Here is a 26,932-nt window from a genome sequence, read left to right as displayed (position 1 = left end):
CATCAGACTGAAATCTTAGTTCATCCACACACACACACTGGCTAGAGTTTCTCCATAGTTGGGTTTATTAACCATGCACGTCAGACGAAGCCAAATGGTGGTTTACGTTAGTAACAGCCTCACAGGCCGACGAGGCCATGCAAGGGGCAAAGTCAGTTGCCATGTAGTCCCCGTATTGTAGTGGAAGGCTCTACGGACCACCTGGTTCCGCCGACGAGTCTACTCTGGGGTAAAGACACGACAGGTCATCCCTAGTACAAACTCAATGGCTTCGGGATCAACCATTCATTATCTGCTGCTCGCTATTGGTTGCATCCCCTCAGCCACATCTAAAGGCTAGCAATTCGGCAAACTCAGTACATAGTAGTCTATCTATCTACATACCCGAGTCCTGATCGGACATTGCACTTGCAACTTGCACTCAGACGGTTACAAGTTACCGAAGGTCCCGAGGTCCAAGTCCCGACCTCGCGCGAACTTGCCATTTTCGAAGAACAATCGCATATTTTGCCCGGCGGTGGCCATGCCATTGCTCGCAAGGGGGCGACCATGCCCATGCCGACGCCCATGCCCGCCATGGCAAATTCAGAGCAGAATGACTCGGGCGTCGGGTGAGTCGGCTCGCGCTCGCGTGGCTGGCGTCTGACTCGTGCAGTGGCGATTCCTGCCAGGCTGCCATGATCCGGATTTCTCATTTGGGTTTCTGGTTTCATTTCCACCGCGGGCGTGGTGGAGTATTTACCTATGAGGCAGGTCCCTTGCGTGCCTGGCGTGGTGGGATAATACGGTACAGGTGGAGCAGCCATTGTTAGGGGAGTATGACTTGGAGAGCATCTGCCACCTGCACTAACTGCACGAGAGACCTTCCAACCCCGCTGCGTTTTCGTGTACGTGTACGTGTACGTGTACGTCAGGTAAGGAGGAGGGAGACTCGCTATCAGGCGCCCATGGAATCATGCAAGGGTTCAAGTGTCAGCCCGCAGAGGTAGACGAGATTTGGGGATTCTGCATCCCATTTGACGCGTAATGCATTGAACTATTTACACAGATATCCCGTCCAAAAGCTTCATGACCGTCTCAATGAAGTGCACAGCAACCAAGTCATCGCTGACGGTGTCGTCCACCTCCACGAAGTCTTCGTTCTCGTCATCCAAGCAAGTCAGGCAAGATACCACGACGCGGGTGTACTGCTCGCCCATCCGCGACGGAAGTCTCGTGCGCGCCAGCTCGATGAGGTAGTCCTTCAGCTTGAAGGCCAAAGAGTCCAAGAAGCTCGTTGGCTCCTCGCTGGGGTTTATATTACGCTTTTTCTCTTGTAACCAGTCCTGGAAGCGATAGTAGGACTGGCCGAACTTGGGCTGGGGACTGCCGCCTTGGGGCACTTCATCGCCGCCTGTGTACTCGACAAAGCTCTCCCAGATGCCAACTTCGAGCAGGCAGACACCGAGACTGTAAATGTCGTGCTGCATCCGGTATCTATCGGCTGGATCATCGCCTTGACGCAACGGGTGGCGGTAGACGTTCCTGTCCCAGCTCATGTCGCCTGCCATTATAGTACCGGCGCTTGCAGCCCGAAAGGCATCAAACCCCACTAGGAAGACATTGCTGCGCGAGCCATTGGGGTCCTCAAAGCACAGTACCGACTCTGGCCTGATATTTTTATGCACAAAGGCGAATGTATGCACATAATTGACGGCCTTCGCGAGCTCGCGCGCAATCCTGATCTTCTGGGTTAGGGAGATGTGCTCATCCGAGTCTAAAAGGAGCTGCCGAAGGGACTGCAACACCTCCATGCCCTCTGGAACCCTGAAGACGAACTGGAAATGCGAAAAGTCGCGTGAACCTGGAGACCGAGAGCGAGAATGGGGAGAAAGGCAAGGAACACCGAGATGCTCGGAGGAGATGCCTGGCTCCGGAAACGCAGGTTCCTGATGCGGTACGGCAATGACTCCTTTGCAATTGAGCAAGCCAAAAGCCAGAGGATCGGCTTGAGACAATTTTGCTGCCAGCAAGCGAACGTCGCGCGAGACATCTCTAGCCCTAGCTAAGGAGCCGATTTCGATGGTGTCAATGATGTACCATCTGCTGTCGCCAGACACCCTTCTCCCGGCCTTTACGTCGGAAAAGGGAATATCCAACCACTGCATTGGCGCATTGGGGAGAATGAGGGACTTTGCCTGCTCGAGATTGGGGGACAGGACATTGCGAAGACCGGCGGCAACTGCCAGCGGGTTGTTGGCCACAGTTGCCTGCCCACGCGCTTGCCTCTCGACGGCTCTTGCTTTGGCGAGCTCACTGTCAATAACAGGACTCGCAATCTTCATCAGCAAAAACCACGAAGGGTCGAAGCGACGTTGCCAGTGCTCCAGATCCACAATGATGGCATCCACGGCGTCCTTCTTCCATACCCAGGCGGCTTTCTTGGCCCTAAACCCAAATCCCAAAAGGCTAGTTCGACCGTATGATTCCTTTTTCACGACTGTCTCAATTGCGTCGAGCGCCTTGGTGAGAGTGCGATTCAGCTCCGCCAGCAGATCGTTCATGACGCGGCCCAGGTCGTGGTCCATGATGGAGGCGATACGCAGCATGAAGTCGACCTGGCGTTTGGTGCGGTTCCAACAGGCGTCGATAATCACAACGCGCTGTTGGACCTGATGATGGGCCTCTTTCCACGATTCGCACATCTTTATTACCTTGGCGCCTATTCTGTTCCATGCTTAGTAGAGACCCTCACCCAACACTCGGGAAGGAAGATACAGACTCATAGCAGACGGGCACCAGGCCCACGATCGAGCCAACGCCCATGATGGCAATTTCTATCAATCCCTTTTTGAGGCTTTGTAGAAGTTGGAGAGGAGCCTAGAAAAACTGCGCCCGGTTCCCTCCTTCAACTTGGCAGCGTCTCCATTGGTTAGGCTATACGACGCTAAAGGCTGAGGAGAGATATATCATTTGACGCTCAGCCGCACCGATCTTCGTTATTGCAAGCCATCACAATGGAGGAGTTCCTTAACACTTCGCTGACCAACTGGATACTGGAGACCCGACTCGACACAAACGGCGACCGACACCACCGGAACCCGTATGGTATCGAGTGTTGGCGTCCTCTCAAATGCCTAGGAAGCGGATCATTTGGCGATGTCTGGCAGGAGCATTGCGTATCAGGCCCCAGTCAAAATGCCTTCCGGGCTGTCAAGCAGACTCGCATGCTCCACGCTGGTTATTCGAAAATGTCCAAGCGGGAACTCGAAGCCCTGGTCACTTTTTCGAACCCCGACGTCCCCGAGGTAAGCGGAAGATATTCCAGCGGTCTTTACTTGTCAAGCTCACGGAGAGAAGTATCGAGGTCACTTCGTGCAATGTCTAGGCTGGTTTTTACGACGAGCATCATCTCTACATAGCCATGGAGTACATGCACTTTGGCGATTTACAACAATATATTAATTATCGGTCTTTCCCCGAGCCAGAGGCAGCCTCCATTGCAAGGCAAATCGCCCAAGCCTTACGCTATATGCACGAGAGAAACTTTGTGCATAGAGACCTAAAGCCGCAGGTACAATCCACCCCAGGCTTACTGGATCACACTAACAGACCGTAAGAACATCCTCGTCGCAGAGCCAGGCCCCAGGTGGCGGATCAAGCTTGCCGACTTTGGCCTGGCAAAAAGCGTCGACGGGACAGTACTTGCGACACAAGCAATTGGCACGCGCGGCTACATGGCCCCGGAGCTACTCGAAGAGTCGACGACTGAGTATACAGCAGCAGTTGATATATGGGCACTTGGAGCAGTTGTTTTTTGCATGCGGACGCGCATTTCCCCATTTCCCAGCAACCGACGGTTGATTGATTACCTCGATCACCATCAGAGGGAACTCATTACCGGCCCTTTGAAGAACTCAAGCCGTTACTGTGCGGACTTTGTGCTGGGAGCGATGGCCCCGGAAGTGCAATCGCGTTTTACCATTCGTCAAGTACTGGCTCATGCCTGGCTCTTCATGCAACCCATGGTCGAGGGTCAAGGGTAAGTCCTAGACGCAAGGAGAGCCAGCAAGTCCTAACATAATATAGGTCGGCTGAAGAGTCAACGATGGCAACTACTGCCTGGGACCAGGTCGACTCCAACGCCTGGGCGTCGACAGTGTTCAGCGGAAGTTCAGGTATCCAGCCAGGACCAGGCCCGTGGATTCCGCGCCATACTTCCGTATCACCAGCTCCATCTATTTCATCGCCAGAACCATTCCTCGGAAACACGCGGAAAATGTCATCGGGAGGAGAGTCGAGCAGGAACCCGCAGCAAACACGAGCATTCCAGCACAAAAGTCGCGGCAGTCCACCATACGTTAGCCGACAGCCTGAGCAGACTGTGGTACCCACGCGACGTGCAGCCACATCTTCGTCGCTTGCAGCAGGTAATACAAGCGCGAGTAATGACCCATGGGGCTCTAGATATGAGGCCGAACCAAGCGGGACCAGTGTCAGAACCACTGAAGGTGAGAGGGGGCTTGATGAAGGCTTGATGCATGAGTTTGGCGATTCAGCTCAAAAGCCCGACAAGATTCCCAATAAGGAAAAGACCAGTATCACCCTGCAGCAAAGGCGTGACAGAGAGATTAGAGACCGCTTAGTGCACGATTTCGGCTATACAGAAGACGAGGTGGATGGCATTCTCATCAAGAAACACGAACGAGACCAAAAAGTCAAGGACTAGGCAAAGGCGATGTATCCGGGGTCAACATCTCAGGAACATTCATACTCTACCGATACTCAAGTCCGCACTGTTCTTCCTTTCCGGCCCTCTGCCACACCAGCACACAACGAGCGAACTCAATGGACTCCACGTACTAGCTACGCAGTCAATCTGCCTGCAGCAACAAACCCTGCTCCGTCAGTAAGACTGCCACAAACCCGCCCGAAGTCGAAGAAAAAACATCAAGAGACACCAAGATGGGAAAAAGAGGCCGAGCGCACTTCTCGTCCTGGGTATGACAAGAGTCCACCAACATCATCACGGACTTACAATAATAGGGTCCTTCTCAATTGCCATCCCTGTGGCGAGACATTTACCTGTCTTAATTGCTTCGCAAACCATCAAAGAGATACCGGTCACAACCTAGATCGAGGTTTTTGTTCTGCTCAGTGCCGAGTATGCTATGAGATATTCGGCAGTCATGATGAGCTTATGCGCCACGTTGGCGATGAAGGCCATGCGCGGAGCACGAGGGATTCGGTGCGGACGTGTCGGGCTTGCAACGAGGGCTTCTGGTGCTCCGGTTGTCTTTCGGACCATTTGAAGGCTTCGGGGCATGGACGGGAGTACTAAGTGAGGATCGTGCTACAGTCCAGGGCTCGCTCCTTCAAATTCAGATTTCAGAGGGCAATTACTACGTCTATGCATATATGACCAGTTTAAAGATGTACAAAGAGGGAATGAACTCGATATAATAATGTACTTTTAGGTTATTAACTGTCTTGTCTTATATATCTATATATCTTGTAGAACCAAGTCAAATACGCCTTCAATGCAATCGCAACTTTTGCAACACCACCGAAAAAGAAACGCTATCTATATATTGGTATATCAACTCAAATCACAATCAACATATTGCTCAACATCCTTCTCCTTCCTAAATCACTCAGTTCTTCTCCTTCTTGGAGAACAACTTCTTCACACCCCCAAGCACAGCACCAACACCTCCAAACAAGTGCCCCATACCAAACGACCACTTCCTGACACGCACAGTGTAGATGAAGAAGTACACAAGCGCCCAGTTGATGATGACAAAGGCGAGGAAGATTCCAAAGGAGTGCCACTTGTCGTCGGTCTTGACGTTCAGGGTCTTCATGTACTCTGTTCCGTCCGCGTACGGGCAGTATTGGCAGTCGCTCGAGGCACCAGGGTTGACAAGGTATCCAGCGCCAGCGATGTTGTTGACGAAGTTAGACGCGTAGTCGGAGCAGGTGGACCCGGGGGGCGGGTTGAAGTGGGTTGCTTCGGCGGTGGCACAGGAGATCTGCACGCTGGGGAAGACGGCGGAGATGGCGCCTCGGATCCACCAGGTGACGGGGTTGACGTAGTACATCCAGTACTTCCAGAAGACGGGGTAGTCGGAGTAGGGGCGGACGACACCGTTGAAGAGGGAGGTCATGACGAAGAAGAAGGGAAGGACGTTGGAGATGACTGTGAAGGAGGGCGCGAAGGCGCAGATCCACTGACCCCAGGATGCCATGAAGAGGTAGAAGAGCATTGTCATGAGGAAGACGTAGCCGGATGCGGATGCCGTGACGGGGAAGCCGACAGCGAAGTACCAGAGGAGGAAGTAGACTGTTGCGGAGACGATGGCCATGGGGATCTCGGCGACGACGTTGGCCGTGCAGAAGGCGACCCAGCCGTAGATGCGGGAGGGGTACTCGCGGGCTTCCCAGAGGGCGCGGTTCATGTAGAACTTGGGAAGGGTGGAGTTCAGGTAGATGGGAGGGAGGAGAATGATCAGGAAGAGGGAGAACATGCGGCTTTGCATCGAGGCGATGGAGTTGTCGAGCATGTAGAAGGTGAAACCGTTGAAGATACCGATGATGACGGCGGTGAAGAGCTTGCCATAGTAGTAGGACGGGTCACGCCAGTATTGGGTGAAGACGCGGCGGGTGAGCAGGTAGCACTGGGTGACGGTGGGTGCGGCGAACTCGTACTGAGCGGACTGGTCGTCATTGGCGGTGGCGTCGCGACGGGTCTGGTAGATGCGTTCGATTTCGTTCTTGACGGCTCGGTTCTGCTCGGAGCTGCGCCATTCTTCGTTCCAGTCAATTGTCTTACCCTCGCGCTTGATGGGCTTCGCGGCAGTCTCGAGAATGAACTCGGCGACGTTCTTGGCCGGTGGGCAAACGGCACCGCGGTCGGCGAAGTACTTGATAACATCCTTGCCGTCCTTGCCAATGGGGCCAAAGTAGAAGGTGTTACCGCCGGGGTTGAGGGCAAGGACCATGTCGAATTGCTGGATGAGCATAGAGGAGGGCTGGTGGATGGTGCAGACAATGGCTTGGCCGGCCTGGGAGAGCTTCTTGAGGAAGCGAACAATAGAGAAAGCGGCTTGACTGTCCAGACCACTGGTAGGTTCGTCAAGGAAGAGCAGGAGGCTGGGCTTCGCTGCCAATTCGACACCAATGGTGACACGCTTCTTCTGCTCGACATTGAGCGAGCCAATCATAGCGTCCTCGATCTCCTCGAGTTCCAAGAGGTCAATGATCTGCTTGACATAGGCAAGCTTCTCCTCGCGGGGAATGTTCCTATCCTGACGGAGCAGAGCCGAGAATTCAAGGGCCTCACGGATCGTAGCAGTCATGTCGTGCAAGTCCATCTGCTCACAGAAACCAGTGCCACGCTGGAAGTCAGTACCGAGAGGACGGCCGTCCACGAACATGTCTCCGCCGATCACACCAGTAGTCTGGCGCTGAGCCAGGGTGTTCAAGAGAGTGGTCTTTCCAGCTCCAGAGGCACCCATGAGCGCGATCATGAGTCCAGGCTTTGCGTATCCGCTGACACCGTTGAGCAGTTTTCTGGTTCCATTTCCGTAGGGGACGGTGAATTCGACGTTGTTCCAGGTGAAAATACGTTCACTAGAGGAGAGCTTGTTGAAGGTCGCTTCGTTGGCGCTTCCAGACTGCGTCACAGCACCAGCCTGGCCATTTTCCTCGTCGTTGGGCTTTTCGGTAGCGGCCTTGATCTGCTTGGCCTTCTTGGAGCGCTTGAAAACCAGGGCACCGTCGCCGCCGCCGACGAAGGACAGAGTCTCAGTAGCGAAGATGGTAACCAAGAGATACAAGACGGTGAAGGCAATGACAACACCAAAGTTGCGCCAGAGGTGGTGGCGGGTGAACTGGAACGTCGTGCTAAGGTAGTCGCGACCTGAAACATCGGTTGAGCCGAGCTGAGATCCGGTAAGAGCACATCCTTGGTACTGGGGATCCACACCGGGGCCTTGCGGGACAAGCATGGAAGGATCACAGGACATGACTCGGTCGGAGAATTCATTGGTCAAAACGGCCTCGTAACTGTACGACAGAGGGTTGACGTAGAACAGCCATCCGAACCAGATCGAGCCATCGATAAGGCTTTGCTTGGGAATGACATATCCGACGAACAGAATCAGGACATTCAAGGCGATACCAGAGAACCGGACAGCGTCGTCAATCGTCGGGGACAGCGCGGCGAACATGCGGTACAAGGACGTGATACAGAACGTGGTGATGTACACGAACAGGAAGTAGATCCAGAACTTGGATGCCGAGACATCGAGACCAGCGAGGAAGTAGACGATAATGGTGAACGGGACACACATGCAGAAGATAGCCGGGAAGTCGACAACCACACGAGCAATAGCAACAGCGGACGGCCGATAGAAAGCATAATCTCTGTGTCGCGCAACAATGGCACGTCCAGAGACCGCGGGCATCAGCTCAGTCAACTGCAGCCAACCGAGGAAGAGAACCGAGAAGAAGATAGCACCGCCACGAGGGAAGGCACCGTTGGTGTTCAACGGCTCACCGTAGAACAGGGAAGAGACAATAAAGGCGTTGGAGATGATGATGAAGTACTTGGTGTAGAGGGAGGTCTTGTCACCCCAGAGGAGCCAAAACTCACGGCGAACACAAGCAGCAACCTGGCGGGCAATTGAAACAGTGTAAGGAGACTTCTTGGAAACAGTCTTACTCTTGGACGATTCGACGGTCTTCTGGAAGCGTTGGGTGTCGGCTCGGTTGGTGTTGTGGAGCTGGGCCTCGTAACCCTGAACTTCATCTCCAATGCGCTTGTAGAACTCGCTCTGCCGGAAAGCAGCCTCGAGTTCCTCGGGGGTCTTGGGGGTAGATGCCTCGTGACCTTCCTGGAATTGACGAGCGTTGGGGTCGCACAGAGAAGTCAGGAAGTCAGCCGTGGTCGACTGCTCAGGGCAGTAGAAACCAAGGTTGACGAAGTACTGCCGGGCGTGGTGCGCAGGACCTTGGAACAGCATGCGTCCAGAGTCAATGACGAGCACCTTGTCCATCAGCTCGTAGATACTCTCACCAGCCTGGTACAGAGTGACCAAAGTGGTACGCTTGCTAACGTCGGTCATGATGCGGAGAGACTTGGCGTAATCAAGGGCAGTGCTAGCATCAAGACCACGGGTCGAGTTGTCCCAGCAAACAACGGAGGACTTGGTGGCAAGGGTTTCTGCGATACTGACACGCTTCCTCTCACCACCAGAGACTCCGCGGACGTATTCGTTACCGACGAGAGTGTTCTTCGTGTGAGTGATACCGAACATTTTCAGCAAGGCATCGATGATAACCGGGATGCTCTCTTTGTCGTGCTTCTTGGTCTTGTTGATCAGAGAGAACTTGAGAGTCTGCCAAACGGTAAGGTTCGGGAAATGCTGGTCGTCTTCCTGGTTGTAGTTGACCTCGCCACGGTAGTGCTTGTCCTGCTCAGCAGCACTGAGACCACCGTAGCTGACATCACCTTCAACGGAAGCAAAAGCACCACGGTCGTTGGCAATGGCCTTGAGGAAGGTCGAGCAACCAGCTCCAGGGCGGCCAAGCACCAGCATCATCTCTCCTTCACGGACGGCACCCGTAAAGTCGTGGACCAGGTCCCGCACAGGCGGCTTCTTTCCAAGTCGCAGCTGAGGAACATAGCGGCAGATGATGTTGTAGAGATCCGGTCCGAAGGTTCCAATGACGGCATCAGGGAGAGTTCGAACGAAAGAGGCGCCAGTCTGGACGCCTTTGACGGTGAGGTTCTTGAAGACAACGCCCACCTTCTTCGCAGGGTCTCCTGCAGTGGTACGCCGCTCTAGGTGGCCACCCATGAGGAAGTCGGTCAAATCGAAGCCACCGTACTCGTCCTCATCCTGCTTCTCTAGGTCTTCCTCCTCCAGAGCCTTCTCGGGGTCCTGGTGCTGGCTCGCGCGGGACCGCATGCGATGGGGGTCTTTGGTAGTGGACTTGGTGCGCTGCAGACTCAGTCGAGTCAATTCCCGGCGCATCTCCTCGTAGTCCTCCATGGCACCACGGCGGGAGACGGGCTCGGGACCCTGCTCTCCCCACTGGTGGGCGGACGAGGCATCAGTGTCGCTGCTGGAGCCGGCGATCATGGTGCTGTCGGACGGGACTTCGCCCGCGACAGTGGGAAGTTGGGTGTGGTGAGCGTGTTCGGCCATGATGACCTGCTCGTGGATTAGGTTGTAAAGGTATTAGGTTCGATCAATCGGATTATGTATGGTTAGGAGGTTAAGAAGTGGTTATGATCGGATGCGTGGTAATTATGTATAGCGCGGGGTTGATATGTACAACAAAACCATTTGAAAAAAGGAGAGAAGAGTGGAGAGGGTGCAGCTTACGTCCACTGAGGACGAGGAGCTCAAAAGGAACAACGATAAAGGAAAAGAAAGGAAGAGTTGTCAAAAAGACAAGAGAGGAAGAACTGCGTCATGGTTATAAGGGCTGGGGGTTAGCATTACTAACTCCGGACAAGGCGAGTAAGCAGGCGGCGGATTTGTCAGGATGTGGCCGAAACCGAAGGAAAACACCCTGGATCAGAGTCAAGAAAGCATGGGAATCGGGTCGATCAGAGAGAACCCTAGCCGAAGGGCCAGCTGAAGCAAGCCTGAAGCCTGGAAGCCCGAAGAAACGAGAGAGCTGCAGTGGCCTAGGCGACAACCGGTGGGGGCTCGAGAACAGGGCCCATGATTCATGATGATGACCGAGTCTCTCATTGGGTGTTTCAGGTCATCGGCAAGAGATCGTGGGTCCCTTGATAGATAAACCTGGAACCGGCTGACGATTCTTGACGAAGAAAATTTCTGAAAACGAGAAAAACTGGACGAAAGTGATTGGCAGACGGAGTTAAGCATTGCTGACTCACTAGTCTCCGAAGTATACACCACCACCTCCTAACATCATTAACGACAGTTAGAGCAGCAATTGACTCATTTTTCTTATATTAAACAGATGGTATAGATGAGTACGGAGTACAGAGCTCGCCCAATAAGCACCACAAACAACAACAAAGAGGGTAAGCCCGCAACTCCGAGGCGTGAATAATCCATCCGTATCAGACCCCAAAAGTCTCCGAGCCACAGCCGATCGCCAGTCATGATTCATGTGCTTGCCTCAGTGCTCAGGCAAGCGCTGCCATTATTCTGCGGAATATGAAATCCACGGTCCACTGGGCTTACGCCAAGGCTGCCCTTCCACTTTTAGTTTTAGCCGGCCGGCCGGCCGGCCAGCCCAATTGCGGGTTCGCCAAACTGTCACCGACGACCCGTGGACCCGATAGATGCGGCGTCTCGATTCGGCTGACAGCTGCGGCATCTATGATCTATGCAGCAAAAGACTTTGTTTCAGATCACTCTATTCTTCTACCAGCTTCTGATTAGTATCGGCCTTTCGAGGGACCCTGGCTTGTGCTGCCGGATATCGAGCTATCTCCACGCCTCTGACTCGAGGTCAAAGTGTCATACGCATACGCAGCCAGTCGTACTGCAATATTCGAAGTAGATAGAGAAGGATCGGGTGACGAGACTCGGAGAGCTCGGGTCATGCGCTCGTTGTCTGTCGTCCAAATGGCCAAGTTGTCGGTGAGATATCAGATAGGTAATTATCGTGGACGAAGTACTCGCGATGCTGCAAAGCAGTTTGCTTCTGATACACCGCTGCTATACGGTCGGTTTGTCTATCTTGATAAGCAGTTGGGTCGGTGTGATCGCCAAGTCGCAATCCGATAGATCAATTGGCGTGCTAACTAATGCATGCTTAAGTCCACCACGATAAGCGAACCAGTGCCCCCTATTCTTGTTGCCCTACTGTGCAGCCGCTACAGCGAATGTGACTGCTCGATTCATGGGTTTTTCTTCCCCGCAGCTCGAGCAAGCCGCTTCTGAACTTCTTCCTTGGAAAGAATTTTGACCGCGTCTTTAGAAAAAACATAGCTAAGACCGGACCAGATTGTGGTCGCAGCGACGAGATATCTGGTAGGTTAGTTTTGAGTGAATAGGAAAGAAGACAAAGGCAGGGGTGGTGTAAAAAGAGAGGAAAAACAAAAACATACAACAGCTGGGATTCGCATGTGGTCACCCACCATACTACTAACCAGCCGGCGTGTGGCTTAAGTACGGCTGAGCGGACGGGAAGCCCTGTTCTCCACACCCTGTGGTCGTATGTGCTTGGTTTTGCTCAAACACTACTCTTATACCGCCAGGGCTACCTAGTCCGCTCACGCCAAAAAAAATTGCTAAGAGATGGTTAACTTACTGGAATGCAATCATTGTTTCTTTCAGGTGCCAGGCGTCAATGAACGCCTCTGGAACCACGGGGAGAGCGATCGCGCTTCCGACAAGGAGCAGCTGCAGAGCTGTGTTGACTTTCGAGATACCGGTCGGCTTCACCTCCGCCGATGGCAGAGAAAAATCCCAGTATCGCGCCATGGTCTTTGGTGGCGGAAGGGAGATCCATCGGTAATAGATTGCAGACATTGCGAGGCCGACGTCTCGTCCGAGAATGATCACAGCGAGCCACACTGCATCTGTTAGCCTTACATTGTCAGCTGGTGGGGAGTCTTACCAGGTATTGATCCATTGACCGCAAGACAAGCGACACCAACTGTCATCAGCAGCTTGTCAGCCATTGGGTCAATGATTGTGCCAACAACCGTCTGCAGGTTATATCGTCGCGCGATATACCCATCAACAAGGTCTGTGATGCCTGCATAGGCGAACAGCGCAAGCGCTGCCGCATGTTGCTCGTGCACCAGAAAGTAGCCGACCAGAGGGGCGGCAACTAATCGAGAGAAAGTGAGAATGTTGGGGATGGTGTAGATGTTCTCATGGGTGCTGGGAAGCGGAATCCGCGAGAGAATGGGCGATTTCTTGGGCCTATTCAAAGTCAGGACCAAGCAACTACGATTCAGATTGGAGAACAGACTCTGCTGGCTTTTCCGTGTCGGACTTCTTCGCAGAGCCTCTTTGTTGTAACTTAAACGTCCATGTCCAAGAGTCTCTTGTTGAAACAAAGCCAGGCCTCTTCTGGGTGCTGGCAGTCAGCGTGAATATCGACGCTCGATGTATCCTTTGGCCGAAGCTGCTATGCAGCCCTTGCCAGCCAGGTTTGATAATGCTTTGTCCCATGAAATGAGACGTTGGCAGCCGGCATAGCTTCGACGCGCGAGTGGCTAGCGGGCATAGTGAGGTTGCCATGCTGCACAAATAGTGGTTTGCAGCTGACGACTATGGTCTCGTACGAATTTCCTCTACCTGGCTCGATCCAGGTACTGAGGTGCTATGAACAAGCAAGCGATTTCATAAACTCGGGTTCAATGGTCACCAAGCTATCATGTCCAGCTTCCACGGATCTGAATGTTCGGTCCAACTATATGGACCTATATCTTTCTTTGCAGGCCAGCAAGGAGCTCACGTGGACACAGAGATTGGCGTAACAATGACGATATTAAGGTCGAGTGACGAGCTGCTTACAGAAGAGGAGAAAGCAGTAGATTTAGCATAAGGAGAAATGAGTGACAAGGAGTAATCAAGAATATATACAGAGTCAGAGTAAAAGTGTAAATTGAAGCTATACAAAATGGCCAGAGCAGATGGTCTGGAAGCTTGATCCTCGGCACGGTGCGGACGATTGTTGATCCGGTCATGTGACATCATCCCTGTCAATGGCTTCAGCCTCCATCACTCGGCAGATGTGCAGAATCAGATGCTCGCTCGTGGTTCAGATGCAGATAATATACATATATTCAAAAATGGTCCAGCGGTACCATCCGAACGAATTGAAGGCTTTTCTATTTTATTTTTCGTCAAGGCTAACCTTCACTTAAGCTTCATCGGCACCCAGGATATGCTAACCAACTCTAGAACTGCTTGAATTTCCAAACAACTGACTGTTTATGGGGTAAATCACCGGGAAAACCTTGAAATAATGCTTTAATGTTGAGTTTGCTCGCGAGTGACTGTGGTGTTCTTCCAAGTACATGCGGAGATCTGCTATTACTGTAGCTCTATATATTTACGACCCAGGGCAGCGGCAGCCATGTCTGAACTTTGACTATACCAAGGGTACAAAGAAATATCAAGAAACAAACCTAAACAAGACATCAAGAGTCATAAAGAAGTATAAGTGAGGCAGAAACGTCGGCTGCCTATAACGGTCTCATGGCCATAGTCGCCCACTGCCTTCGCACCTGACAGCGCACCTGACAAGCCTCACCAGATGAGTAGCACCAACACAATGACGTTCACCTTTTAGCTCTTCCTTAATATCCACACCCTTAGTCTACCTCTGACCTCGATGGGCAGTCCGTTATCTAGCTGCAACCATGGTGCTAAACCATCTCACAGCACCAGTCCTAACCACTGCAGCACCCGGCCCACAGAGCACAAGCAACGCAAAACAAGAGCCGTGCGACCCCAACATCCCAGACCACCGTCTCAGCGTCAACAGACCCTGCATCTACGAGCGTCATCTTCCAGGGAACGCCTACATCACAGCCCACGTCCAGCGCCTCCAGCACGGCCACTACGCAACCTCCGCCGTGTCGGATCGTGATATCGACCATGTCGACTTCCTCGCTGTGAGCTTTGCTTTCCATTCTCCGGATACTAGGAATCATCGCTTCAAGGCAGCGACAATTCGTGCTTCTCTGAACTATCCTACCTACAGCTACGGCTTCAATAGTGACAAGAGCAGTGTTAGTACCTCCAGCTCACGCAGCAGATCGAATCATCCCCATTTCCTCAAACACGCCCCGCACTTCCTCCACGGCTCTATCATACCCGAAACGTTGCAATGGAACTACAGTCTCTCTGGGTCGTTGGGCGTCTCGCAGCTCCCACTCATTGCATCTCTCTCCCCAGCAGCAGGATTGAATGGACGCTTCAACCGCTATGAGATGATGCGCATTCAAGGGTCCGTCCGAAGCAAGGACGGTATACCGGCCACCCAGATCGTCTGGACACTGGAAGAGAACACGCTGCAGCGCTCCGGCCTGCCGAGGGAGTTCACATTCGCAATGCTGATTGTCAAACCCGGGGTCGAGAGCCGAGTGCAGTTTGTGCTGGAGATTGAGCCGGTGCTGCAGTGCTGGCTCCTGGGGGAATACCCAGCTTGGTGGGTAAAGCTATGGAGGAGATATCGGGCTGTTAGGAGAAAGAGGGGCGTTGATTTCCGGGTTAGTGTTGGGCAGCGGTTTGGAGTTGATCCGAAGCCAAAGTCCCAATCGCACTCGCACTCAGGGCCATCGAAGAGAGGATTCAACTTTGCAAAACTGGTTGCTGGGCTCGACGAGTACGTGTCTTTGTCTGGAGGGAAGGTTGTGGTGAGTGTTAGACTTCAAGCATTCACCTTCATTGCTGACACTGAGACTAACATTGCTAAAGGCCGCGGCCGGAGGAAGCTCAGCAGCCCAAGGTGAACCAGGCAGCCCAGGTCAAATGCCATCACCAATACAAGATCCCGGCCCGGACCCAATGCCAATGCCCTTCCCGGGTGGACAAGAGCCAGACGGAGCCCACTACCCATTCCCACTACCTCCGGGGTATGGATACGGACGCGAACCTAGACATTTCCCAGAGTACAGAAGGGGATCACGGCTAAAGCAGGGTGCATTTTACCCCAAGCATCCTGCACAAATGCCTCCTCGTACGCATGACAGAACCCGACAACGAAGCGACGTTGAAACTAAACCAAACTTTGCAGAAACACCGCATGTGCCCGCTCGGACGAGCAGTAGCGGCCAGGGTACCTCTCAGACTCAGCGAACTAAGACACGAAGGGCACATCACTGAGGCATAGCTTTATCTTAGGAGTACGGTGACTATCTATCCTCTTTAGCATGCATGGCATGGCATGAAATGGCGCAATGTAATAGAGGGGACCAGTGATTTCCTGTTTTCAAAGAATACATACCCATTCCAGTAGCTAGTTGTTCTTTCTCTGTTTTCACTTCCTAAAGGAGTACTCTTGCCAACTAATATGAAGCTTCCCTACGTCGTCTGCCTGATCTACTTATACCTGCTGACAAACTAATCATCTCTATGGGCCTTAACACTTATCCTCTCCCCCCCCTATCCATCCCGCACTCCCCAAGCAACACCCCTTCCTTCCGAAGTCCAAAAACCCAAGCTACTTATGTATATACATAAACCCACGACTATGAAGGCAAATCACTCATGTCCTGAAATTCACCCCGCCGATGGAGCATTTCCACAAGACCAATTTCCTCACCTCCCGCACGAGATCATCGACTGTCAAAGGAACGCTGCGTGCAAGGACAACCCAACCCAGATTGAGCCTGGAAGGCTCTAATCACGGATGTGCTGAGGCTTATACCGACGGGTCGCTACGTGCAAAATCGCCGTAACCTGGAGAGAATAGAAACAACAAGCAGCGCCACTGTCTGTCTTCAGCCTGGCCATGGCAGGACACAGTTACAGGATAGTGAAGTAGTCCTCCCAACGAGAGCAATCCGTCTAATGTTCTTATCAATATCTTCTAACTTCTCAGGATAATGCCTGTTGCCGACGAGGCTCCGTAACACGGATCGTTATCCAGAATGTGGAAGCGTTATCATCCATCCACTACGCCGTGAACAATCACGTCTGCTGCGGACGCAAAGGCTCAAGCTGCGCCTACTACGTTGCCCGTTGCCCGTTGCCCGTTACCCGTTACCTCTGCGTTCGCGGCATAAACTCTATCAATTTAAGCACTCGTCTCCGGAAAGCGAGACAGTCGTTCTTCACTGGACCGAGCCACCCTAACCCAAGGGGCACCAGTTGCCAAAACAGCGATCCATAAATTTTGCCGAAACATCTCTCGCAACCCTCACCAGCCAGGATGCAGGGATATACGACGCTGCACGAGGCTAAGGCTGAGGTGATGCAGACCAAGTGATAAAAATGGCAGGGAAAACGATGATATTATACTGAGAATCTCAGTTCGCGCTCAGAGTGAGTTTGTGAGGCTTTGGTTGTGGCCTCCAGACCTGAGGCTGATGGTATGAGGCATAAGCCCCCTGTGTTAGGGTTATCTCCCTAGCTAACTCGCTAGCTAACGAGTCGCTGTATGTCTACCCAGTCCATCGAATAATCAGGTTATCTTTATCGACCAAATGTCTCAAGTATTCATTTCATTTTGCCATTGCTCTTCATATACCAGGTGTCACTATCGACTTCGGGCCGGTATACTCACTTTTCCCCGTCTCTTCCAGAACCTTACCCTGATCTCGTCAAGCTCATTGGTATGGTTCAAAACGTCCATGTTCATGCCTGATAGAACTCACTCTTCAACCAGCTAACTGCACGACCGCAACACCCGCATTGGTTCTCGTCATTGATGCATTGTCGAGTCGGGCTGAAGGCCCCTGAGAGTGTGAGGCGCTGTGAAACATTTTACCAGTGGCTTCCAAGTTAAATAATTATTAAACGACCTGTTACGGTCAGATTGGCGGATCTGTTGTCTATAGTACGGTAATGTTATCGTCTCGAACATGTTTATTCATAAATCTGCGGCGCCTCGGCTGTAATGCGTCGAGGTCATTATTCTGCAGTTCCCTATTTCATAAAATACCATGGCGTTTTCGCGCCCTGGCCCTCATATCGTTGCCCTGGTAAACGCATCGGCACAGGGACAGTGCCTTTAAAGATATCCAGAAGACGTCCGTTCTCTGCCTTACCCTTACTCACCACGCCTTTTCCGGAGTCGTTTCTGGGCTGAGTTTCGGTTTCATCCTCACTTTCTGCTTCAGTGCTTGCGTTTGGATCTTCGACAGATTTCCTCTGTTTGATGACCGGAACCACGACGCCGCATTCCCAGTTGCGACAGTTGAGCTTCGGCTGCTTCCTCGTGCGGTCTTGGACCAAGCGACCCCTGAGTACAACAATGTTAGTATAACATGGGCCCTGGAAGAATGATGAAAATCTCACCAAGCACTCTCAGAACAGTTTGCGCTCCCGACATATGCCCATCCAAGGCATTGCTTACCTCCCGAGAGGGGGATTGGATCGTCCGGTTGGACATACAGAATCTTTATGCGTCAGCAATGTTTCAATCCTAACTATTGGTCACATACCTTATTATGCATTACAAGCCCATTCCTAACGCTGACGCAGTCTCTCAAAGCAGTTTTCGGAAATTTGCCGTTATTAAGGTACTTCTCTTGAAAGCATATTGTCCCCGCGGAGTTTGGTCCACCCGTGGATCTGAGAATCGTTTCCTCAGAGGGAAAGTAGATGCGGATTCTATCTTTCCATTCACTCGCTGCGGAAGCCTGAATTAGGCGACGCGGATCGGCGAGCGATTTGGCAGGGAACGTTTTCGCTGTCCGGAGTGTGAGTTCGGTAAGACCGGAATCGCCTGTGAGCTCTGTCAGTTGGAAGAGTCCGGCGATTGACGTAACAGAGTTTGACCTTGAGCAGCGAGATATATAGATTTCATGAAGTCAGTGTTCAAAGAGCCGAGAGATGATGTCTGCCCGCGTTAGTCTCTTTTTGGGTATAGAGGTCAGAGAATGCGTACCACAAAATCAAGATTAAGCGGTTTATTCGTTTGTGATCCAAGGGATGATATCGCACGTCCCAACCCGCAGTAACCGGTTTGCTTCCAAGAGCTGCCCCAATGCGAGCCACCGCTAGGGAAGTTAGTAACATCCGGTGGCAGAGCAGCAAACCTACATGGTGTGTACAAATGCATATTGGGCTGTCTTGCCAAAGTCATAACCATCGAGTTTTGCAATGACCTTATCATGCAAGGTGCAAGCTTTGAGAAAGTAGACGAGGTCTTTGTAAAATTCCGTGGGTTCACTCGAGTTTGGATCTTCTTTCCGAGGAAGGTCGATCAAGAAGACACTCTGGCCAATGTTAGTTATTGAACCATGGCAGTGTAGGGCTGTGTACATTCTCCATCACACCATTCTCCCCCCAGTCAAACGGAGTGATGTTTGCAGTCGGGACCGCGATCCGCATATATGTAGGATGAAATAGGAGCATGAGTTTTGAGTGCATGCAATTGACCTGAGGCTCCATGGGCGGAAAGCACAGTCGCAGGCGTTCCATGTGTGCGGTTTCTGACTCGTATTGTCGTTTCTGCTGAGTCAGTCAGCGCACGATGAAGTATCACTAAGATATCTTACTGTGCCATCATCTTTTGCTTCCATTATCAGCATTAACCGACTCCTCCCATTGCTAAGCTTCGAGAAAAGCCATTCAATGTCCCAGATAAACGAGCTTATTACCCCCAGCTCGAGATCTGAGCTTTGTAAGACTTCCTCAATTTTGATATCGTCGCCTGACCTAGGATGGCCATACGCAAATGTTTTCTTAACCGTGCCGTTTGGAAACTGGATAGAGGGTACAGATGAGGGTGTCGCTGTGTTGGCATGTACACTGCTAGCGCCTTGCTGAGGCTCCGTACGAGGTTGCTTCAGTTGACGTTGATCATCTGCAGCGGCAGGGAAGTCGGCCTTTCTCTTTGCAAGACGCGCAAGACGCTCCTCCTCCATCTTCCTACGATCAAGACTAAGGAATGACTGCTGGGCAGGGTTGGGCTCAGCCTGCCCCTTTCCTCCCTGCTCCAAAAACGGGATAGATGTGGAAGCTGGCTTCGAAGAGTCACCTTGTCCAGCCGAATTCTGCAAAGATAATGCAATAGCTAACTTCAAGTCTTCATCGTCTCCTGCGTCGTCAAGGACGCTTGCGTAGCGTTCGGTATCTGAGCCAATGACCGAGTTGGACTTGGGGAAGATTGGTACAACATCGTCGTCGCTTTCAGCTGTCAAGTCGACCACAGACTTGTTATGGTTACTGGCCTTTATTGGCGAAGACGGAGCCTGACCCAGAGAGGCAGCAATTGCTGCTTTGAGGTCTTCATCGTCGGATTCCATCTTGCAAGCTGATGCGTACTCGATATGCTCAGATGAGATGAAGGATTGGGGTATATGAAATGTCAGATGCAAAGTTCCTTGTTGAGGCTGGAAATGGCGATACGGTGGAGTGACTTGTGTGTTCCACTACCGTGACGGTGTTTACTACGTCGACCGGGCCTCTAGAACACACTTTGGTTGGTTTCTAAGGCAGCTCTCAAAAGCCTAGGATAGGACAAGCTTGTTTCAGAGTAAAAAGTAACCCCAAAATGATGATAATGTAAATGACCAGGATATGGGGAGTTGGAAGAAAGTAAGAGAAGCCGCGGGCCTCTACAGACCGCAGGCACGTGACCACATCTTTGTGAGTGTTTGAGTGACAACGACTCGATAGGTGAAATTGAAATTGATCTTGGCTATCTAGATCCCACTGAAGAGACTCCTCATACGAGTGCAAAAAGGATTAAGAAAACTGTAATGTGGCCTGGTTCAAGAGCCACTCTGCATGGTTGTGAGCACATTCACTGCTCCAGTAAAATCAAGGAAAGCTCAGATGCGGTAGAGACCTAATACTCGACTTTCATACACAATTTAATTGCTGATAGGCTGAATTGTAACTATCGCTCTCTCTTTGATCCTAGCCTTGTACAAGTGTAAAGGACACAACACGGCCACTCGCTCTATTTCCCAGCCTCCTTGATACTGCCAGCTTGTCCATGGCGCCGAACACACCATAGGCCATCTCAATCAAGATCCTAGCCCATTTTCTCCCGTATATCAAGCCAACAAGATGCACTGCAAAGGTGCCAATACCAATTCAAAATCGTTGTAGGGCCGTGCTTCAATCGTATAGACCAGAAGAACCCTCGGTAGGTCGGCTGAAGGATCACGGCTAAGTCCTGCTGCTGATAGGGCTGTAGCCTTGACATGCGTTTCTTCAGGCCAACATACGACGAAGTGGGCAGGTACACCTATCAATAGGAGGATCGCGGCGAAATCCCCAATACCGCGACACGATCGTCTCAGAGGCTTCCAAGGCCGTGCTAGGCATTCCCGAGAATGGAAACCAAAGCTCGAGCTGCTACCTTTATTGTATCCGTTTCAATCTTAGACTTCTCATTTGGGGAGAGTTGTTCACAAATGACAAGAAGCCACTGGGTTGAAAGGCACAGACATGTCAGGATGGAAGGCATGAGTATTCTTAGGGTTGCCCACGCCATTTGCCGCGAGGCTTCAATAGCTCCGTATCATTTCCTGAGCTATTGCGGGCGGGTTATTAGAACATTACTTGGCGTCTTCTCGGCGAACCACTTCACACAGCCATTCATCGCAAAATTGAAAGTGAACGAACCCATCATATGCTTGGCCTAGGCGTGGTGGTTGACGATGATTAGAGAGTGACTGGCTTGAACGAGGCACTCTCGATCGAGACACTGTTCAGCAGAGCATTCGTAATTCTTTGGAAAGCTGAACCTCAAGAGGTTTTCTAAAGAAGAACGCGAAAGCCTCAAGAAACTGATATTCAAGCTCGAGCTTTCGCATCTGAAGTTTGAACGGGAGAAGAAAGAAGATGGGGACGAAGGATTCAGCATCTGGATTTCTCTCTTTACCCCATTAGATGCACTGGAGGACAAGGTCTATGACAGCGAAGAAGACATCTCGGTCAGCTTCAGCTGTTTCTAAGCCTAACCCCACAACAAGCAGGCGGTTTTCGTTCGGTGACTTGGTGACAATGGCACTCGCAATCTGACGAGCATATAGCTGACCAACAATTTCATGTCCAGGAGCACGACCCCCGAGAATGGAAGTCGCGGTCAACTCACTCAAGGGGAGAAGCCCGTCATCTGCGAAGTCCGGGGCTCTGTGCTGGCCCTCTGTGCCGGGATTTTTGTTCTCCATTGGAACATGGAGCTGCGAATGGTTAGTGTGACTTAAATAATGGGGACTTGACTACTGACCCAGTGGCCAAGCCGTCCGTTTTGCGATATCGTGAGCATAATTTTGTCGCTGAATTTGACAGTCATGACATCTGTACGCACTCCATTGATATCTCCAGAGACTTGCTTGGTGGCTGCGGGGAAGGGAAGGCCCAAGTTGAGACCATTGAGGCCGAGTGTATCCGTCATATTGCTTCAAAGTATCAAGTTACCCAAGAGTATCACGAGATTCTCTAGTATGGAGTAGTAAAGACCAGCACAAATAAGCTGCTTCGTATACAGTCGGCTAGTGTTGCGATGCATATTGACACAGAGTACTACGGCTCCATAGGTATGGCGGAGATAGCGAAGGCGGTGAGACTATCAGTCCGCTTCACGGCAGAATATTATCACCGCCCTGAAATTTTCTAGAATCCATCGATATCATCGGATGAATTGGCCACTTTACCCAGCAGATCTTGGTTACTTTTGGTCTCCGATTCGGTAAACGGTCGCCAGGATGCCCAAGTTTGTTCCTCGCCAAAGGAAGCAGCGGCATCGGCAACAGGCTGCAGCCGATACTGCAGCCGACACCAATGCGGCGGAGGTCCAGCCTCTCTCCAAGACGGAAAGAGAAGCTAGAAAGGAGAAACTCCGGGAAGAATTGAGGGCGCAGCACACAAAGATATCCGCCAAAAAGCAGAAGCGCCTGGACAAATACATTGTTTGTTTGACCCGCCGACTTATTTGGACCATATCTAACAGTGTATAGGAAAACAAACTCAAGAAAGAAGAAAACACTGCGCTACTGAAGAAACTCGCACAGTCGAAACTCGAAGTCACTGGCTTACAGAAGTCTAAGGAAATCGGAAAGCGCAAGAGGGAGGACGATGAGCCCAGACATACAGCAGACGTCGCTGAAACACACAATGCGCCGGAATTCTCAGGCGACGAGTCGGACGATGACTTACCACGGACGGGAGCGGACATGGTTGGGAAGGCACCAGAGAAGGAACAGGCGGCGCCGGCTGTGATGAATGGTATCGGCTTAAAACGTCCTCTTGAACTTGGTCCGGATGGTTTTCCGATTCTCAAAAAGCGGAAGCGGATACCGAAGGCTGCGCCTAAAGCCCGATTGAATCAGGTTCCGTGGGAGGGATTCTCAGATGACGAGGATAAGCAAGAGAAGGTTGAACCTGATGATGAAGCAGAAAGCGAGAAGGAAGAGGGCTCGGGCTCTGAGGAATCGGAAGATTCAGAGGGTGAGAGCAATGATGACGACGAAGATGAGGTGGATGACGGAGATGAAGACGAAGACGATGGAGAAGACGATGAGGAGGAGGAGGAGGAGGATGATGAGGACGAAGATGAGAGCACCGAAGGACGCATCAAACCTCGACAATCAGCCTTCAAATCGTGGGCCAGACAACAAATCAACGAAGCAGTAGGCTTCAAACCCAATTCCACCCCAATAACCTCAGAACCACAAGTCATCCCGAAATCTGCTATACCAGTCAGAGCCGTGGAAGAAGAACCCCTACCCCTAGAACTCCAAGTGACAAAGGGCAACCCCTATCGAAAAGCCTTCAGTGTCCAGGTCGACCGTCCCGAGGAAGTCCAAGAGGCCCGTCTCAAGCTTCCAGTTGTGGGCGAAGAACAGAAGATTATGGAAGCCATTCATAACAACTCCGCCATCGTGATTTGGGGTGCCACTGGTAGCGGTAAAACCACGCAACTCCCGCAGTTTCTGTTCGAGTCTGGATACGGAAATCCTGAGAGTGGAAACCCAGGCATGATTGGAGTCACGCAACCCCGTCGAGTCGCCGCAGTCAGTATGGCGAAGCGTGTGGGCGATGAACTGGGCCAATTCTCGTCTCAAGTATCCTACCAGATTCGTTTTGAGAGCACCGCTACCAGTAAAACAGCCATCAAGTTCATGACAGACGGTATCTTAATCCGCGAAATCGCCGAGGACTTTTCTCTCAGCAAGTACTCGATCATCGTGATTGACGAAGCCCACGAGCGGAGCGTCAACACTGATATCCTGATCGGCATGGTCAGCCGTATCGTCGACCTGCGCAAAACCATGAGCGAAGAAGACCCTTCAGTCAGACCTCTGAAGCTCGTGATCATGTCTGCAACCCTGCGCATTTCCGACTTTACGCAGAACGCCAGCCTGTTCCGTCAAGGCCCTCCGCCTCTCGTCCAGGCCGAGGGTCGCCAATACCCCGTCACGATCCACTTTTCCCGACGGACACATCGCGACTACGTCGAAGAAGCCTTTAGGAAGGTCTCTAGGGGTCACCGCAAACTCCCCGCGGGAGCAATTCTTGTATTCTTGACCGGCCAAAACGAGATCAAACAGCTCTCCAAGCGGTTGAAGCAGGCCTTCAAACCGACACAGCGGGGAGAGGTGACTCAGGCCAGGGTCCAGATATCTGCAAAAGATGCACCATTAGAGGCAGAGGATCTTGAAATCGGGGAAGTTGATATTTCCAATGCTGCTGTTGACGCCTATGACGATGACGATAGTGACCTCGAGATCACGGGTCTTGATGACCCCGAGGAAGATGAAGAATTCAATGTAGGTGAGGAGGGCGAGGAAGCCATGGATTCATCTACAAAGGTCCACGTCCTACCACTATACTCGCAACTTCCAACGAAAGAACAACTGCGCGTTTTTGAGCCGCCACCCGAGGGGTCTCGACTCATTGTGCTAGCGACCAACGTCGCCGAAACATCTCTTACAATCCCTGGTGTCCGGTACGTCTTTGACTGCGGCCGCGCCAAAGAGAAACAGTATGACCTGGAGACAGGTGTGCAGAAGTTCCAGATCGACTGGATCAGCAAGGCCAGTGCAAACCAGCGTGCCGGTCGTGCCGGTCGAACAGGGCCTGGTCACTGTTATAGAATGTATTCGTCGGCTATCTACGAAGGCGAGTTCGCCGAGTACACGGACCCGGAGATCCTGCGAACACCTATTGAGGGTGTTGTCCTGCAGATGAAGAGCATGGGCCTGCACAATGTCATCAACTTCCCGTTCCCTACACCACCCAGTCGCCAGGGCCTCGCAAAGGCCGAAAAGCTCTTGAAGAACTTGGGCGCTCTCAGCGCCAATGGCAAGATCACGGCTATCGGTAACAGTCTCTCCACATACCCTCTCTCTCCCCGATTCGGCAAGATGGTCTACGTCGGCCACCAGCACGGTTGTATGCCCTATGTCATTGCTCTCGTCTCCGCTCTAGCAGTGGGCGACCTCTTCGTGCCAGAGAACCAGATCGACCCAGTTCCCGGCAAGGAAGACAAGGACAGCGACAGAAGCATCTACAAGAACTCCGACAGACTAGAAGACACAGAGCGCGAAAAGCGACACAAGGATTACGCACGCGCGCACCGCCTCTTCAGCAAACACGACGACAACTCCGACGCCCTCAAATACCTCTCCGCGATTTGCGCGTACGGCTATGCCCCTGCCACAGGCGCCGACGACTTCTGCGAGAAGATGTTCCTGCGCGCCAAGGCACTCAAAGAAGCTACTCAGCTACGACGACAGTTGACGGACATCGTGCGCACCAACAATCCAGGTCTCCTTGAAGCGTATCAGGCACGGCTACCAGAACCTTCCGAGAAACAAGTCAAGGCACTCAAGCAGATTGTCACAGCCGGCTTCATCGACAACGTCGCGATCCGCGCCGATCTGGCCCCCATCCCGCCGGAGATGGCCCGCACCCCCAAGCGCGCCATCGACGTGCCCTACCTCACGCTCTTCCGCTCGCGCGACGCCCCGGTCAGCACGGACAACATCAACGAGAAGGCTGTCTTCGTGCACCCAACTTCCGTCCTCGCGAAGCTCTCGCCCAAGGAAATGCCGCAGTATATCATCTACTCGCATCTCCAGCAGTCCGTCCCCTCGGTTGTGGCGGGCGATGTACCGAAGATCAGGATGTACCCGCTTGTCACACCGAGCGGGCTGCAGCTGTCGGCGCTGGCGCATGGCACGCCGCTGATTGAGTACGGGAAGCCAATAGGCAAGATTGAGTCACTGGGCGGCGTGCCGGAGAAACGGGCTTGCTTTGTGATTCCGTCGCTGATTGGCGAAATCGGGACCACGGGGTGGCCGTTGCCTGCGAAGAAGGTGATCCAGAGGAAGGATGCAAAGGAGGGGTGGGTGATTGAAAAGTTCACTACATAGATTTGATTAGAATAGGATATACCCGGTATGGTATATATGGCAGTGCAAAAATGTACTGTATGCAATTCTGCAAAGAAGACTGTTTCCCGCCCATTAAATCCATAAAACAACACCTAACGCCTAGCATGAATCCATGAGATCAGAATGAAAGAGCAGCATAGATACAAGCAGCCTAATCCCTCTCTCGTTCCCTTTCCCTCTCCCTCTCCCTCTCCTTCTCCCTCCTCCTCTCAATCTCCCCCCTCGCACTCCCCCCATCTCCCCGCTGATCCTGACCCCGAATCCCAAGCGCCCTCCTCAACCGCTCACTCTCCTTAATCTTCGCATTAGCAAGCTCATGCACCTGATAAGCCTTGAACCCCCTCTTCCCATCCCGCCCTTTCGCATTCGTCCCTCTACCAGCATTTCTCACCTCCTCCATCTCCCGCGTAAGCCGCGCCCGCAACGCCTCACAAGCCTCATCAATCTCCTCCTCACTGCGCACCTTCTCGCCCTCTTCTCCCTTCCCCTCCTCAACCCGCTCATTGATATCCTCTAGCCGCTCGCGCTCCTCCAAAACTTTGACCTCGATCTCGCGCTTCATCTCGTGCTCCAGGATCGCTTTGTCTGGTTGTCGCTGCTTAAAAGCTGACTCAGGTCTGTCTCGGTCGTTCGCGGAAGAGGGGGACGGGTATGGGGCGCCGGCGCCGAAGTTGCGCGGGCGCAGGAAGGCGTGGTTCTTTTGTACGTAGCCCGAAGTGCCGCTGCCGCGGGGTGTAGAGAGACCGACGTTGGAGGACATCGTTATGTGTTTTTTGTGCTAAATTGCCGGGCTGGGAGGTAGTTGGAGTTCGTCGTTTCGTAAGAGGTACGTGGGACTTATTGAAGCGACCGGCAAGTGATAGGTGGTATTATAATCTTGAGATGTGTTGCAGCGAGATTTGTTTCAAAAGA

The 26,932-nt window shown here is 52.3% G+C and overlaps 10 protein-coding genes across 10 annotated transcripts; 4 read left to right on the top strand and 6 right to left on the bottom strand.

Moving 5' to 3' along the window:
* Positions 1 to 923: 923 nt before the first annotated feature.
* Positions 924 to 2,922, bottom strand: BDW74DRAFT_108043 (uncharacterized protein). Its single transcript, XM_073721692.1, has 2 exons — positions 2,762 to 2,922; positions 924 to 2,706 (listed from the first exon to the last, which is right to left on the bottom strand). The coding sequence occupies exons 1-2, from the start codon at positions 2,803 to 2,805 to the stop codon at positions 1,041 to 1,043; spliced, it is 1,710 nt and encodes a 569-aa protein (XP_073578387.1). The 5' UTR covers positions 2,806 to 2,922; the 3' UTR covers positions 924 to 1,040.
* Positions 2,923 to 2,997: 75 nt separating this feature from the next.
* On the top strand, positions 2,998 to 4,887 carry BDW74DRAFT_108039 (kinase-like domain-containing protein). Its single transcript, XM_073721691.1, has 4 exons — positions 2,998 to 3,287; positions 3,340 to 3,553; positions 3,600 to 4,021; positions 4,069 to 4,887. The coding sequence occupies exons 2-4, from the start codon at positions 3,404 to 3,406 to the stop codon at positions 4,706 to 4,708; spliced, it is 1,212 nt and encodes a 403-aa protein (XP_073578386.1). The 5' UTR covers positions 2,998 to 3,287; positions 3,340 to 3,403; the 3' UTR covers positions 4,709 to 4,887.
* A 746-nt stretch (positions 4,888 to 5,633) lies between these two features.
* On the bottom strand, positions 5,634 to 10,193 carry atrF (ABC drug exporter AtrF; the record flags this gene model as incomplete). Its single annotated transcript, XM_073730527.1, has 1 exon — positions 5,634 to 10,193. One exon carries the CDS (start codon positions 10,191 to 10,193, stop codon positions 5,634 to 5,636), a length of 4,560 nt encoding a protein of 1,519 aa, XP_073578385.1.
* On the top strand, positions 10,170 to 10,810 carry BDW74DRAFT_163075 (uncharacterized protein). Its single transcript, XM_073726050.1, has one exon. The coding sequence runs from the start codon at positions 10,277 to 10,279 to the stop codon at positions 10,727 to 10,729; it is 453 nt and encodes a 150-aa protein (XP_073578384.1). The 5' UTR covers positions 10,170 to 10,276; the 3' UTR covers positions 10,730 to 10,810.
* A 200-nt stretch (positions 10,811 to 11,010) lies between these two features.
* BDW74DRAFT_163074 (uncharacterized protein) lies at positions 11,011 to 12,048 on the top strand (the record flags this gene model as incomplete). The annotated part of the gene is made up of 1 exon (XM_073726049.1): positions 11,011 to 12,048. A coding segment is annotated over exon 1 (224 nt), but the record flags the coding sequence as incomplete, so codon positions are not given.
* BDW74DRAFT_108010 (cardiolipin synthase) lies at positions 11,816 to 13,362 on the bottom strand. The gene is made up of 4 exons (XM_073721690.1): positions 12,955 to 13,362; positions 12,595 to 12,905; positions 12,286 to 12,550; positions 11,816 to 12,002 (listed from the first exon to the last, which is right to left on the bottom strand). The coding sequence occupies exons 1-4, from the start codon at positions 13,224 to 13,226 to the stop codon at positions 11,873 to 11,875; spliced, it is 978 nt and encodes a 325-aa protein (XP_073578382.1). The 5' UTR covers positions 13,227 to 13,362; the 3' UTR covers positions 11,816 to 11,872.
* Positions 13,363 to 14,325: 963 nt separating this feature from the next.
* BDW74DRAFT_108004 (uncharacterized protein) lies at positions 14,326 to 15,882 on the top strand. Its single transcript, XM_073721689.1, has 2 exons — positions 14,326 to 15,352; positions 15,414 to 15,882. The coding sequence occupies exons 1-2, from the start codon at positions 14,354 to 14,356 to the stop codon at positions 15,819 to 15,821; spliced, it is 1,407 nt and encodes a 468-aa protein (XP_073578381.1). The 5' UTR covers positions 14,326 to 14,353; the 3' UTR covers positions 15,822 to 15,882.
* Positions 15,883 to 17,164: 1,282 nt separating this feature from the next.
* Positions 17,165 to 20,175, bottom strand: BDW74DRAFT_163064 (uncharacterized protein). Its single transcript, XM_073726048.1, has 9 exons — positions 19,163 to 20,175; positions 18,927 to 19,115; positions 18,705 to 18,880; positions 18,550 to 18,661; positions 18,441 to 18,501; positions 18,104 to 18,387; positions 17,958 to 18,058; positions 17,326 to 17,901; positions 17,165 to 17,272 (listed from the first exon to the last, which is right to left on the bottom strand). Exons 1-8 carry the CDS (start codon positions 19,910 to 19,912, stop codon positions 17,586 to 17,588), a joined length of 1,989 nt encoding a protein of 662 aa, XP_073578380.1. The 5' UTR covers positions 19,913 to 20,175; the 3' UTR covers positions 17,165 to 17,272; positions 17,326 to 17,585.
* A 1,208-nt stretch (positions 20,176 to 21,383) lies between these two features.
* Positions 21,384 to 22,107, bottom strand: BDW74DRAFT_107980 (uncharacterized protein). The gene is made up of 2 exons (XM_073721688.1): positions 21,850 to 22,107; positions 21,384 to 21,802 (listed from the first exon to the last, which is right to left on the bottom strand). Exons 1-2 carry the CDS (start codon positions 22,015 to 22,017, stop codon positions 21,506 to 21,508), a joined length of 465 nt encoding a protein of 154 aa, XP_073578379.1. The 5' UTR covers positions 22,018 to 22,107; the 3' UTR covers positions 21,384 to 21,505.
* Positions 22,108 to 26,171: 4,064 nt separating this feature from the next.
* cwc21 (U2-type spliceosomal complex subunit CWC21) lies at positions 26,172 to 26,780 on the bottom strand (the record flags this gene model as incomplete). Its single annotated transcript, XM_073730526.1, has 1 exon — positions 26,172 to 26,780. The coding sequence occupies one exon, from the start codon at positions 26,778 to 26,780 to the stop codon at positions 26,172 to 26,174; it is 609 nt and encodes a 202-aa protein (XP_073578378.1).
* Between the last annotated feature and the right edge of the window lie 152 nt (positions 26,781 to 26,932).

Source organism: Aspergillus multicolor (genome assembly GCF_047715735.1).
Source record: "Aspergillus multicolor strain CBS 133.54 unplaced genomic scaffold BDW74scaffold_46, whole genome shotgun sequence".
Lineage (NCBI taxonomy): Eukaryota > Fungi > Ascomycota > Eurotiomycetes > Eurotiales > Aspergillaceae > Aspergillus > Aspergillus multicolor.
The sequence above is the reverse complement of the archived record's forward strand: the minus strand, read 5'-3'. Positions and strand labels throughout refer to the sequence as shown.